We start from the raw sequence: 15683 nt of genomic DNA, 5'->3' as shown, positions 1-15683 counted from the left end.
TTATTTCAACTCGTTATTTTTCTAGTTGGTTTTTCTTGATGAAATGAATTAACTTCAGAATTATCGAACAATATCTACCGCTTTACATACTAAGTATCTAATAAACAGAAGAAGCGTGCATGGCATGGGTATATTATGTAATGTACCTAACCTAAAACCTAAAAACCTAAAAATTATAACGTGTAGTTAACGGAGATAAGAGATAAAAAATAATGTCAACTTTTCCATATACCGTGCACATTGTTTATTTACTATGTGATTATTTTATTTTTGTAAATATGCTCGTTAGCCTGAGATACAGGTTCACTTAGTAACCTTAGTTCAGGCACGTGCGTGTTACGTAGATTTTATCAAAAGATTGTATTTTTAAAATTGTACCGCATTTTTCTGAATAAATCATTATTATTATTATTATTATTATTATTCAATCGATATTTTTTGTTTTTCAGTCTATTTTCTTCACGTCTCTACCGATTTATAGTTTCAACAATCGTTCACTTTTTATAGCTTAACTTGAAACCATGACCTCACACAATGAGGCTTTGATAAAGGATCTGGTTTTATTATGGATCCCTTATGAATCCATAACACGTTGCAGTAATATTTATAATGAATGCGATAGTTTATGAGTGTCCGTTAAGGTTATGCCTGGTTCACATTATTCCAGTAAAATCGTGCCAGTAGCGATACATTGCGGGGTCATAATCCCAACGAGTTACACAAGATCGATCGAGCACCGCAGTGTCATGCTACTGTGCCCTTAGTGTAAGTTTTCGTTACAAAATACGTCTCGATCGCGTTCGCGTTAAAATCTCAATTCGTATGGAAACACGAACATCGCAAACGTTCCGCTAGAGGCGCTGTTCGTCTTTGCATACAAATTGAGATTTTAACGTGAACGCGATCGAGACGTATTTTGTAACCGAAAACTTACACTAAGGGCACTGGAACGGTTTTACTGGATTCACACCGAGACGCGTCCCCACAAAACCAAACATATCACGCGAACTTTACAAAACTGGAACACAAATGCTTTCGCTTTGAATGTATTGAGCAACTATTAAAATCCGTGTGGAAAATAAAATGACGCTTTATTTCTTAAAGGACATTACGACATTCCGGATATCCAGAGGGGATACTACGCAATTCGAAAATCGAAGTTCGTATCGTACCGTCCCTCTCATTCTCGTATTTAATAACATAAGCGTCAGCGGGACGGCAACATACAAAGTTCGAACTTTGCGCTTTGTAGTATAGTGCCTGAGCATGCAAATGAGTAATCCTCGTGAGTCAGGCTGAAATCCTTTTTGAAGCAATAAAAAAACTATTTCAAAATGGATTGTGAAACCCTCACATTCCTTTTTAGGGTATTCATAAAACAATATCTGGCAACGGTTAGGATATTGTGAGCATTTTACGGATAGAATAGGTCCTCAAAATAAAGGTGAAACGTGTAAACGCATTACCGTAAAATATTAGGCGAAATAATGTGATTTAAAGGGAAAATTAATTTACTCTACGCTCCACTGACACAACCAAATAACTGAATTGAACAAAACCTGACAAGTACTAAAAAAAGAACTATAAAACACTAGTAAAAGTAAAAAGTATAGATTTTTTATAAGCACATGATATCTACATATTAATTACCTACCATTATAAACATCGAGCGAAAAATAAAAAATGAATCATGTTTTTTCTATGACGATCTCCTTTAATGTGAACCTTATTTTATTTTTCTTTTAAGTTGTTTTAGCGTTCATAGTAACACAAAAATAATGTAAGGTATTGAGTGTTAAACTACCTATTAGGATTCGAAACATAAAGCCCTGTTAGAGGAGATGAGATAGATGAACAGAAGATAGTGAGCAAATTGCTTCCCAATAATAATAACTTAGTAGTTCTGTGGGATTTCTCGGTTATTTATTATCTCATCTAAAAGAAGATTGAATTTAAATTTTGATTTAAAAGTATCCAACTTTGTTTTTTATCAACATCCATCTTAATCATGTAAACAGTCTACTACTTTTGTCGTGTTTTTCAAACCTCAGAATACTTAATAGAAGGTCGACGACTGTTAAGTTTACATGTAAATCCTTGTAAATGTAAACACTGGAGTTAATGTAAATAAAAACAAAGGAATAGGGGGTGAGAAAGCAATAGAGTTTGTTAAGTTTAAATTTCAAACGATGGCGACTCCAAATCAAAGATCAAAGAAATAAAGAAATACGCAAGAAATGTTTGTTTATAGGTATTAGGTAGATAAATTCAAATAGAGTGGTCATGATCTCACAATAAATCATTGAAACAGACCGTTATCGATTAATCAATCATTTTAACATACAAATCGATTGATTCCACTGAGATCGTCAATTTTATTTTAATGTATTATCCATTTGTTTTTAACATCAATCAATATTTGATCTACTGCCCCGCATACCTGTAGAATAATTCAAATACCGAAGTCGTTAACGGAGAAATTATTTTCTATTCGTCCATATATTTCTCGTTAAATGCTGAGAAGAATTTGGAGCTTCGATCTTTGAGCATTCTTAGGCAAAATACTTACATAGTTAAGATAATAATTATACAGCGTGTTTTCTTGGCATTGTGTCTCTCAATTAAAGATGATTTTATGCATTAAATCCGTTTCTTTAGTATAATTTTTTTTTGACAAATTCGATTCGTAATTCGGTTTTATTTTTATTTCAGGACTTTTACCTTAGAACTCAGTCATCTATGAACTAATTTAAAAAATAGTTTAGGAGGGTGGGAATTAAAGACCAAAAGTGCTTTAGGAAATAAATGTATGCAAAAAAATCTTTATGCAAAAAAAATATGCCATACAATTATTATTATACTTACCAAACAATTTCGGCCAAAAAATTTGAGGAAAATTTTTTATAGACCTTGCGAAAAGCACCCGTTAGTTTGGTCTCATTAAATAAAAAATAAAGAACATTCCAGCGAATGCTCTTAGAAGTGGTTTTTTGTTAAAAATATTTTTAGTCTCAATTACATTAATCATTAAACTAAATATTATACTCGTCTTTGCGAGTGGATTTATGTTAGTTTACGTTAAACTCGCTGTAAACCTGCAAGGAAAATGGTTTTGCATTACATTGCGAGGCCGCATAACCAACGACTTTGTAGTGGTCAATCGAGCACCGCAATGTAATGCCATTCGCACGATTTTTCTTGCACGGCTAAACTAGGCTTTAGATATTAAATTTACACGATAGCCTGCCAAAAACCTAATAGAAGTCAATGAGGGCTACTTTGTTACGTGAAATATCGCTAGATGGCGTTAGTGTCGTGAGGTCCGTTTGACGTTACGTTACGGTACTAACGCCATCTAGCGACATTTTGTCTGTCAAGTAACTCTCATCCATACTAATATTATAAATGCGAAAGTGTGTGTGTTTGTATGTTTGTCCATCTTTCACGTCAAAACGGAGCGACGGATCGACGTGATTTTTGGCATAGAGATAATTTATGGTCCAGAGAGTGACATAGGAAAGAAAAGAAAAAAAAATGATTTGTTAACGGTCCCAACAGTACCACCACCAAACACAAAAAAAACAATATTAATTAATATAATACATCGTATTCGTATGGTACATAGACTACTTTTTATCCCGGAAAAATGCACAGTTCCCGAGGGAATAGTGCGCGATAACCGAATTCCACGCGGACGAAGCCGCGGGCAAAAGCTAGTTAATAAATTAACATAGGTACATTTTGATACAGCCTACCCTTTATACAGTAGCGTACTTTAAAACAGTACACCGTTTATTGACTGGTTTTTTTTGTTACAGTGGCAGCAGTATGCATACTTCTGGAGGTGGGGGCGCTGCCGAGCCGCCGCGGCGGCTTCACGTGCAATGATCCTGCTCTCTCGTTCCCACACGTGGGAGACACGTTCTCTATCTCGCTTGTGGCCGCTGTCACTGTTATCGTGCCTTTTATTGTTGTAAGTATTTCTAATAACCAACTTCAGAAGTTGAAAAGCCTCTGACTGTAACTTCAAAGCTCAAGGTCTCAAAAATGGCTGAACCGATTTTAATGACACTAAACTAAAACCAACTCAAAGAAACTCGCCTTTACGTAAAAACCGCATCGGAGTCGGTCTATCCGTTCGAGAGCTACGACGCTACAAAGATACACATAGATATACTCTTTTTACGACGGAAGTGAAAAACTAAATCAGTAGCATTCTTCAAATTACTATGTATGCTGTGTAGGTACTAAAAAATAAAGGAGTCGAAGTTATAATAATAATTACTTAGGTATATATCTTTTAAAATTTGACCATTATTTGTAAGAAAATGAGTAGGTATTTAAACTCACTCGATTTATATCTTTAGTACCTACATATCTACGTTAGATCCTTTTGTAAGTTAAACAAACTAAACAAGCTTTGTTATTAACAGAACAAATGCATTCAAAATTGCAATTCTGTCTTTCAAATACAGCTCCATTCATCACATTGTGTTCTATTTAATTATTTAAACTACTCTATATGCAAAATATGTCATGTGCGTCATGTCATACAAAAATAAAAATCCCTATCAATTTTAATGGCCGCCGCGTGCTCTAAATAAAAATGATTTAACAAACAATTTGTAATAAGTATTTTCAATCAATATAATGTAAAAAAAAACTATTCGCGAAAATTCTTTTCATATTTTGCAAATTTGACAGTTAGGTACTCGTTTAGGTAAGTAGATTGTTTTTACAAATTCATACGAAATATTTTAAAATGGTGATTTTATGCTGGTAATTTGGTTTGTCACATTTTATTTAGATCGTTATTTCTTGTAACAAATAGGTACACAGTTTTCACGCTACGCATTTATTTTACCACAAAATTAAGTTGATTGGAACAGGAACACGAGATAATTTCAAACAAAAAGTTTGAATTATCAATGTTTTGAATACTTTTGGTAAGTATCTGTTAGTAAAATATGCGCAATAATCAATAATAATATTATGGTTGTAACTGTCAATTTTGTAATTTAGGTCGTATTATATTGAATGAATAAATAAAATAAACTAAAGTAATAAATATATACTGAGCGGCAAAAAATGTGGTCTTCAAATGTATGCAGAAATACTTAATTTTGTTTGTAGAGTGGGCTAAATTTTGTATCGCTGAGTGTATCACCAAATTTCTAGTTCATAGGAAGCTAAAAAATGTTTCGGTACAATATTTTGTAAAAAAAGCCGGCTTAGGTGGTTTACGATTTCTTTGTTTTTCTTCTTATTCTTTCAATATAGCGATAGGTAAATACACACAACAAAGTATTTACAAATTTCTAATAAAACTCAGCGACCACAGGTGCTCGTTGGTTGTGGAAATATAGGTTATTCGTCGCCCGATTTTGTGAACTACCTTCAGTGGCCTTTTGCGAACTACCCGCAGTGGTTATCTAATCTACGTTAGTAGAATCTAAATTCTCTAACAGATGTCGCTGAGCATCACCAAACTAGCTAACGTTATCTCAATCCAAGGACATATTATGACATGAGACATCGATTTAACTTGTACTTTTCCGTTTGATTTATCCTCCATGGTCTATACGCTGAGGTTGTGGGTATTTACTCAGAAGCTGAGTATATAGACCACTGAGTGGATAAATCAAACTATACAGTTATTAAAGATGGCCTTTGCTTTTTGGCGCCCCCAAGAAGTAACTGAACATACATCGTTATTATACAGCAAAATTGTACGGGTACTACACATTTTTGTATCCAACCAAATGGCTGGGCATCTTGGGCCTGAACTCTCTCGAGGTTCGACGCAATTTTGCTCTTCTCACTATCGCTCGAGATATCTTGCGCGGTGTCTATCTGCCGATGGCGTTAGTATCGTCAGATCCGTTTGACGTTTGCTTGCGATTGGCTCCGTTTAGGGGCATACATGTCCAAAAGTCAGAAAGTCCAGGTGTCACATTGTCCATGGTCAAAAAGTCCGAAGGATGAAACGTCCTAGTGTCTAAAAGTCCTAGCGTCAAAAAGTCCATGGTCAAAAAGTCCGAAGGATTAAACGTCCTACTGTCTGAAAGTCCTAGCGTCAAAAAGTCCATGGTCAAAAAGTCCGAAGGATGAAACATCATAGTGTCTGAAAGTCCTAGCGTCAAAAAGTCCATGGTCAAAAAGTCCGAAGGATTAAACGTCCTAGCATTTAGTTATTAAACCAATCATACTACTAACGCCATCTAGCGATATTTCGCCTCCAAGAAAACCCTAATTAGTTAGTGCGTCTGTTCGTTCCTCCACTGATGAAAATCTTCGGCCGCCACTCGAACGACTCGCCACTTTTCAGGCATTTACGAAATAATTATATTACACGTGTTTGTTACTGAACGTAGACGGATCGTGTGTTTAGGTAAATTACCGCAAGTCAACAAAAACTACAGTCACCAAAAACTTATACTACTTTTAACAGAAACTTGTTTTGTTATAGCTCTGGGCAGTGGAAACATCCCTATTCAGAGAAGACGAATACTCTCTTAAGAAGAGCAGACTATGCACAAGCGCAAAAACCGCCGCTCTAATCTATAAGGACTTCATCTACGGAGCAGTGTTCAACCTCATCATCCTAGAAGTGATAAAGTGCGTGGTCGGGTCTCCCCGGCCGACATTTTTCGATCTATGCGAACCTGATAAGGCCAAGACATGTGTGGGGTAAGTGTTTTAGTTATAGCTTAGCTACTCGCCGGTAGATGGCGCTGTACGACGTTTGTGTCATGATAACTAATTCCAGAGATTCAGCATATTTACTTAGATACCAAATTATATTGAAATATGTGCGTCTATTTTAGCGTCAAAGAGTTACAAACATGTACAGTCGCCAACAGATATTCGAAAAACATCGGCACATCCACTCTATTATTAAAGGTATTAGAGTTTATGTTTTGATATTTTTAATCACCTTGGCGCCGGCTTCTAAATATTTAATGGTGACTATACCTACTCACAAACTTTCGAATGAATTATTTAAGATACTAATTGGATAGAGTATTTATTTATTTTTGGTAGCAATACGCTTGGTGAAGCAGCAGTGCTGGCACTGTTGTGTTTCGGCGTGGAGAGTAAGACACCCGGTGAAATTACGGGCACATGAGGTATCCCATCTTAGGCCTCTAGGTTGGCAACGCATCTGCAATACCCCTGGTGTTGCAGATATTTATGGGCGGTGATGATCTTTTACCATCAGGAGACCCACTTGCTCGTTTGCCATCCAGTCGAATAAAAAAAAGTTTTTTTTTCCTAATACGAAAAACATTAGCAGATGCCGGGCGCCATATGGCTTTCCTATCCAAAGGTGTCATACTAACTAGATTACAGCTGTCGTTTTTAAAAAAATAGGATAGTATTCAGTTGACTTCACTCAAAGCTGAAGTATCAAAATTAAATATAATAGCGGAAATAAAATACCACAAACGGGACTTATCACGCTATTATTACACAAGTAACATTTACCTCGACGTTTCGGCAACGTTACAGTTGCCGTGGTCACGAGTAGACACGAGGAGTCTACTTGTGACCACGTCGAAAACGTCGAAACGTCGAGGTAAATATTACTTGTGTAATAATAGCGTGATAAGTCCCGTTTGTGGTATTTTGATATGAGTGAGAATCACGAAAGTTTAAAACGTTATAATAGCGGAAAATTACTAGTTATTTAGGCTGCCCTAAATATTGGTAGAATGCCCTTATGTTGCTATTTTGATATTGGCCGCCCTTTGACCCGTTTTACGAAGATTCAAGCAGATGTTGATACCAAATTAACACAATTAATATTTAGCTTAGCTAACTGCGGTGCTTTGATATCGCACGCGCATGCGGCACAGACAGTATCACAATAATTATCTAATAATTATGCATAAAAATGTGTAATTAATACATTTATATTTAGTTAAGTTTAAATTTATTTGTGTGGACTCACTGAAACTCAGCGTTGCACTCCGTAAGATGACAATGGGAGCGCCAAAGTTCGCATACTCTTCGCTAGTCATACCGTATTTCATCACCTTTATCTTTTTCAGTAATAGTACTATTGTTTTTTTTTAATGAATTCTTCTATTTTAACAAGTGCTCTTTTTGCCATAGGTCGGAGTTCGTATCAAGTTACCAATGCACGTCGAAGAAATACTCCCGGTACCTTCAGATTGACTCCATCAGGAGCTTCCCATCAGGGCATTCATCGCTTTCAATGTATTGCGGACTCTTTCTAGCAGTAAGTAGTTTTTAATTGCGAGATAACCACGACATTTCTGTCTTTTCTTGGGACTGTTACTATTAAAAGCCAGTAAGACATATCTATAGGTAGGTAAGATTTTTGATAAAAAATAAAAATTTTGAAACACTCGACATTTTGAAAAAATAACCTTTTTTGAACAGCTTCTTTGAATTTAACTTCCGTGCGACACATACACATAATTTATTATTATTAAAACAAAAGTTGGATAACCCCCGACTTTGTCACTTCAAAGTTCAATATATCAAAAACGGCTCAACCGATTTTGATAAAGCATGTCTAAGAACCATCGCTACAAAACCTGCTTTCAATAAAAAAAACCGCATTCAAATCGGTCCACCCGTTTAAGAGCTACGGTGCCACAGACAGACACACAGACACACATAGCGGTCAAACTTATAACACCCCTCTTTTCGCGTCGGGGGTTAAAAAGGATAATTAATTAAATGAATGAGTGAATGTTACAATCTCTTTGCCATTCCATGATATGTTTTTGTGTGCATGACCTCAATTCTCTGGTGGCACTAGCTAATACCCATAGGTTTAGTACGTTATTTGTGGCTTACAAGTAACATTTCTTCCAGTGGTACCTCCAACGGCGTGCGTTCAGCTGGCACAGCCGGTCCGTGCTGGCAGTGCCGCTGCTGCAAGGCGTCTGCGTGTGCTACGCGGCGGTGTGCTCGCTTAGCCGCGTGTCGGACCACCGGCACCACTGGTGGGACGTGCTTGTGGGGGGAAGCATGGGGGCGCTCACTGCACTATATACGGTAAGCTGACTGCATTTCATATAAGGCAAAACTGGCGCTATACTACGAAGTGCAAAATTCGAACTTCGTATCTTGCCGTCCCGCTGACGCTTATATTATTTAATACGAGAGTGAGAGGGACGGTACGATACGAACTTCGATGTTCTGTGATAGCTGCCATATGGCCTTGAAAGAAATCCTGAATAGCGTGTTAAATTATTTATCGAGAGACTCCAACTACCTACACTATACTACTTATACTTTTCGTTGTTATATTTATGTGTATCGAATATGTATAAATAAATGTTTCTCTCTCTCTCTCTCTCTCTCTCTTACTCCCACATGCATAAGCTAAAATTAATAATTATTATCATGTAGACAGGGATTTTGGGTATAATTTCTATCCTCATTCGAGATCTTTGTAAACACTCAATTTATGATTAGTGCGCGTAAAATTTTGCACCTGCAAAAATAAAATAGCAATGTTATTTTACAATAATTTTGCTTCAAATTAGTGTTAGGTGGTTTCTTCTTGAAGGAGCCGTACTGCAACTTAACATGTTCGTAAGTCGTTATAACAGATGTAATAATTTGCAGGTACTCGTTCTCTGCAAGAACTTCTCCCAGCCTGCCGTCGTGAGTACCAGCGATATCTCAAACAGCGATGGAACCAACCACAACCCTGACACCAAGTTGTTGCCGAACCGTGTGCTCATGCCCTAGCCCCAAGCCGTGTAAGCTACGGCTTACAGTCTTCAATGAGCGAGACATTATGTGAAGCATACTCTGTGAAGTAGCATTGTACAACTTGTGGAGTGAAATTGTAGTACCTAACGCTTAGTGATGTGTATAATGCAAGCATATTCGTGCAAGCATATACCTCTAGGGTTAGAGTTGGGACAAAATAGTGTAATTTTAGTTTGAAGTAGTACTAATAGTTTTAAATGATTGACGGTTAATAGCATTAGACTGTTGGCTTCAGAATACAGATAGCATTGCTTTTGACGAGCCTTGTATTGTAACATAATGTATGCAAATGCATCGAAATATCGGGAGCTCATTATTATATATTTTTTACAAAAAATGAACCGTGATTGACCATATCTCATCTGATGAAAAGTGCAGAAGAGGCCAAAGGCGTATCTCACTGGTTCAATAACAGCCTTGACTAGGTTGTATTCTATCCGGAAATACAGGTGATGGTCCTGTAGGAAATATTTATTTGCAGGTGGTAGGACCTTGTGCAAGGTCCGCCCGGATTGCTACCACCATCTTGCTCACTAATCCTGCCGTGAAGCAGCAGTGCTTGCACTGTTGTGTTTCGGCGTGGAGAGTAAGACAGCCGGTGAAATTACTGGCACTTGAGGTATCCGTTTTAGGCCTGTAGGTTGCAATGGCAACGCATCTGCAATACCCCTGGTGTTGCAGATGTTTATGGGCGGTGGTGATCTCTTACTATCAGGAGACCTTGCTCGTTTACCATCCAGTTGAATAAAAAAAAATGTCTGGTGTAGCTCCAATTTTCAAGCTAATAATGAAGAAATTATTGTAAGATTAGCTGACGTGACGTTAAGCCTTCTTTATTGTCTTTTCATGATCTTCGTGAGAGCGTACGAGTCTGATCTTTTTCATTTTCTTGAACAGTTTTGCTTTTTGTAAATGTTAATTTCACCATGGAAAACTTAACAGTGGTTGACTTTCATTTATTTTCAATAAATATTTTTATAATTTGATGACTAAAAGTATGTCGACAATTTGGACATATATTATATACGTTATTGTACTTTTTTACATTTAGAAGAACTGTTTTAACTGTTTTTTTTTAAATAGACGCCATTTGATATTCTTATAATATTATGTGGTTATAATCAATAGGCTTTTAAAAATAATGATAAGACTCAGAGATAGATTTTTGTGATAGTACATAGCAATAATATGGCAGCTTTCTTTTCTATTTAAATCTCATTTTTTTTATTGCTATGCGACGTAAAGATAAACTTATTTTTCGTTATTTCTTGGAATAATGAAAGACTAATTATTAAATTTTTATTTTGTGATTTTAATTTGGTGGAGCTTCAACTTTTTTTCTTTTTAAAAATACTTGAAGTTTGATTCGAATTAGCTACCACAGAGTCATTTTACGACATCATGTGTAAAACTATCAAATAAATATTGTATTTTTTTTACATAACTTTATAAGAGCTGTCTTTATAAGAAAGTGTCACGAAGATCATCATAAAACTAGAGTCAGTTGATCATGTATCATAGTTTTTTTTTTATAAATTGTAAATAGATTAGTAAATAGGTTGTAGGTATAAGATGAAATTATAAGAAAATAATTTTGATATCCATAGAAAACAGCCTTTAATTTTCTCTAAATTCCGAATGATCACGTCCTTTTTAAGTTTCATTATTTTTGAGAGTTCAATTAAGTAACGAGATTCGGAATTTAAGAGTTAATCAAAGTCATACACACGATTAAATTGTACACTTATTGTTTTTATTGTATTTTGAACAAAGATATTTATGTAAATTGTTTTGTTTTCTCAAGATTTCTTTTCAAATCTAACTGTAGCGTGAGATGATAGTTTAATTGTAAATCATTTAGTTAGTCGTGTACAAATTCAGAATACCAGTAATTCTAATGCTTAATAATACAACGTGTATTTTTTATACAGACACAAAAAGTAAACAGGCGTGTGGAGGGACATTGCAGTAAATTTTCAAGTATCATGTGGTAATTAATTTTTGAATTTTTTTGGAGCTGCAATGTATTGTGAACAGTAAAAATTTGACACGAGAGAGAAGCGGATCTGTGACAGTTGTCACGTCAGCAAGTGAGACGCTTAGAATAAAAACAGTCGTGATAAAAAAAATAGTACGAAATAAGAAGTCGTGTTTTTTTAATACAACATATGGAAGTGTAAATTGAAAATACAAACTGAAATATAGATGCACAGAAAAACCAGAAAAATAAGACCAGCACTGGGAATCGAACCCAGGTCCTCGGCATTCCGTGCCACGTGCTATACCGCTACACCACTGCTGGTTTTTCAGTGCATCTATATTTCAGTTTGTATTTTCAATTTAGGTTTTACGGGATGACTGTAAAAGTAAAAAATTGGAATTGAAATAAAAAATACGAAAAGATTCCAAAAAAACAATCTTATATGGAAGTGTATTTATTAGGACCCTTACTACTTAATTACCATTAAAATTTGTGGTTGTAGCAAAAATACAGGTTGTATAAATTAACTGTAGAGATTATAGCAAAGCTTTTTAGGGATTGTTGTAATGCATTTGCTTCTAATGCTTAAAATGCAATTGTAGGTACACATGAAAATGATAAGATTCTAGAAATTTCGTGTATTTTTTTTTCATTCTTGAATGTTAATTTTTTTACCGTAACTTGACATTAATAGATACACTGTTTTTCTTGATTTTCATTAACTTCGACTGCCGGCTCAGTTTGTTGATAAATATTACCTGGTAAAATTAAAAAGATCTTTTTTTCATACTTACATGATACTTCACAGTGTAATTGACGAGTGACGTAACACATATGAGAGACATAAAAAACTCACTTTTTCAACCTCCTTTTGCTACCTATACGTGAGTTATGAACACTTAATTACGGACTAAAAAAATGACAAACTTTTACACTGTTTTACTGCAAATAACCTACTAATTATCTTAATTCTTGACCTTTTTAAAAACAATAAAAATCAGGCCACTAGTGTCTTGGAGTAATTAACTTCATTTGACCTGCTTAAATGTTCCCTTAAAGTTAACGGAAATCAGAAATAACACGTTGTATATTAATTGGCTAATTATTAGCAGTACCCATAGAGGTTTCATAAACGCGACCGTCTACTTATAATGACTAATAGTAACTTATTAACTAATGATAAACTGATTAACAGACAGTATTTACTGTACAGTACCTGTCTAGTCGTAAGTTAAAACAATAATCGTACCCACCTAGACGTAATTTGTAATTAGTCTCACATATCTTTAGTTTAGAATATTTTTTGTATAATTGCTACCAGGAAACTAGATAATGTGAAAATCATGGTTACGAAATTGTATTTTAAATTTTGTTACTATTTATTTATTTTTTAAATTAAATACGCAGTGTGAATTTCAGTCACTATAAATTATAATTGTTAGTTGCTATTAATCGGGCAAAGAAGCTTTTATTTTGTTAAAAAATATGCTAAATGCACTAGCCTGCCTGGTAGACATTTTTATTTATTTTATTCTATTGACATTCTTGACATTCCGCGGCATTTAGAATTGAGGTTAAGTGTAGAATATTTTTAATTTTGTAAATATTAGTTTTAAGAGTAGAACGCGTGTCTGACTGTATGTTTCATCTCAGATAATAAACACAATGTTTATTATAAAAAAAGAGTTTCATTATTTTCCAACCTTCAGATCAGAGTCCAGAAATAAATAAAAGAAACCGGCCAAGAGGGTGTCGGACCATACTCAGTGCAGGGTGCCGTAGCAGTTACTAAAAGAAGGAACCTAGAGAAGTATACTCACTGCACGGCTTTTCTACGCAAAATACTAAATCGCTATAGGTATGCATATCATATTTGTAAGAAATGAAAAAAACACTAATTTATAACAACAATAACGCATACACAGGTTAAAAATACAAACATACATAGATGCTCTGACAAAAAGGTTCCGGCTCAGCATGTCGCTGGTTGAAAACCAGCCTGGTTTCCTGGTCAAAGAAGAGTAAAATCACGGAAGATTATTGTATTTGAAAAAAAATACCCTCGATTTTTCCTCCTGGAATCCTTCCCATAGTCAAATCGTACTTACGCCCAAAGTATTATCAATTAATATGACAAAAGGACGTTCTGTCGGGCGCTGTAGCGAACACTACCATGTATTCAGTAGGTACTAATAAATATTCTATGTTCACTTTCACCAGTAATAAAATAAAATATATCATATAAATATAATTTATTAGTAAAAGCGAAGAAGCTAGTGATGGTACTTAGAAAGTACCTTACCTACTTAGGTAAGGCAAATAATTTACATGGAAGCTCTCACTTAAACTATGTTGTGACGTTTGCTAAATACAATCGCTTGCATTCATATCTGCAACCTTAGAAGTACCCGTAGAGTCGTATCAGATATTTGTGCACGCTTTGTGTCAAATATTGCTTCTGGTGACTGTACAAATTGGCATCGAGTAATTCAGACTGGTTTTGCAGTATTTTTTATTCCAACTCCAACGATCGATGTAGATTTTACGATCATCCCGTTAAATCCACATCGAAAATACAAACTGAAACATAGATGCACAGAAAAACCAGAAATAGAGACCAGCGCTGGGAATCGAACCCAGGTCCTCAGCATGTGTGCATGTGTGGACACCAGTGGTGGTGTAGCGGTATAGCACGCAGCACGGACTGTTGAGGACCTGGGTTCGATTCCCAGCACTGGTCTCTTTTTCTGGTTTTTGTTTTTCTGTGCATCTATGTTTAGTTTGTATTTTCGATATCGAGTAATTCATTCCTGAGTATCATTTTCTAAGCTAGTAGACTAAACTTGTTTTGGATAAGTATTTAACTAAATGTAAATAAAGCAACGTCAATTGGTGTCTTAAACATTGCAATTCCCCCATTTCCCCCCCATTTTTTCTTTGTATTATTTCACGTGTATTTAATTGAATAAATTAATGTCATTACCTACTGGAATTATTCCCCCATTAAACTATCTAAACATTTACATTCCTGGATTGAAATACACTATAGTCTAGTTTGTATTACAATGATAGATTTAAACCTTACCTTACTTACCTAATATGTTTAAAATCCTTGAATGTACCAAATCTGGCAGCTGAAGTTTGTTTACATTTAGTTAAATACCTATCCAAACCAAGTATATACCGCGTTTATGATATAAGTATTATTAGAGTCAAAGGAGGCTTAGAATGCAGGGTATTTACGAGTGCCTTCAGCATTCGAAAGGTTAAACCACATTAGATTACTTTTTTTTCTAGACGGCCTATGAAGCTTTCTCGCAATAAATGGGAAACAACTAAAGCGTGAAATACTAAGGCATGTTCTCACAGACTGGACTATAAATTAAGCCTCCTACGGTTAAAGCGTAGGACACACGACAACATTTCGAAATCTCTATTTCCTATGTTAGGATTAACATTTGTTAGTGTAGGTGGTTGTGGTTTTCGATCCAGATAATTGGTTTTAAATGTGTGAATACTGTTTAAAAATTAATATCTGGGTGACCGAGCTCCGCTCGGGCTTAAACTCGGTACCAAGCGTTTTTCCATAGATAAGACCAAGCTAGTTTTATTTTTCATCCCGAAAACCCCTACATACCAAATTTCATCGAATCGTTGGAGCCGTTTCCGAGACCCGAAATATATGCACATATACTGAAATACTCATAGGTACTGAAAACCAGCGCTGCGGCTTGCCGTGGCAACACGCTGAGTATGGCCCTTTTTGCTTCTTTCGGCACAATGTCTTTTTCTTTTCTTTCTTTTTTTAGTATGTAAGAGTATGTAATAAGGTTGTCTTATTTTTAGTTGTATTTTTTTTCTTTTTGCTGTTCAAAAATTTGGCAAATAAATTTATTATTTCTTTTCTATATATATATATATATATATACAAGAGTTGTTCGTT

The 15683-nt window shown here is 35.2% G+C and overlaps 1 protein-coding gene across 2 annotated transcripts in view; it reads left to right on the top strand.

The window, feature by feature from the left end:
• The window catches only part of LOC141435292 (phospholipid phosphatase 3-like), a 204076-nt gene extending 191634 nt beyond the window's left edge, over nt 1-12442 (top strand). For both annotated transcript variants that reach the window (XM_074097992.1, XM_074097993.1), the window contains exons 3-7: nt 3819-3973; nt 6470-6690; nt 8119-8245; nt 8851-9033; nt 9610-12442. In XM_074097992.1, coding sequence (XP_073954093.1) covers nt 3819-3973; nt 6470-6690; nt 8119-8245; nt 8851-9033; nt 9610-9735 — 812 coding nt within the window. In that variant the 3' untranslated portion in view covers nt 9736-12442. The remainder of the gene's footprint in view (nt 1-3818; nt 3974-6469; nt 6691-8118; nt 8246-8850; nt 9034-9609) is intronic.
• The last annotated feature ends 3241 nt before the right edge of the window (nt 12443-15683 follow it).

The sequence above is a fragment of the Choristoneura fumiferana genome, chromosome 14 (assembly GCF_025370935.1).
Source record: "Choristoneura fumiferana chromosome 14, NRCan_CFum_1, whole genome shotgun sequence".
Lineage (NCBI taxonomy): Eukaryota > Metazoa > Arthropoda > Insecta > Lepidoptera > Tortricidae > Choristoneura > Choristoneura fumiferana.
This window is presented reverse-complemented; position numbering and strand designations above follow the sequence as displayed.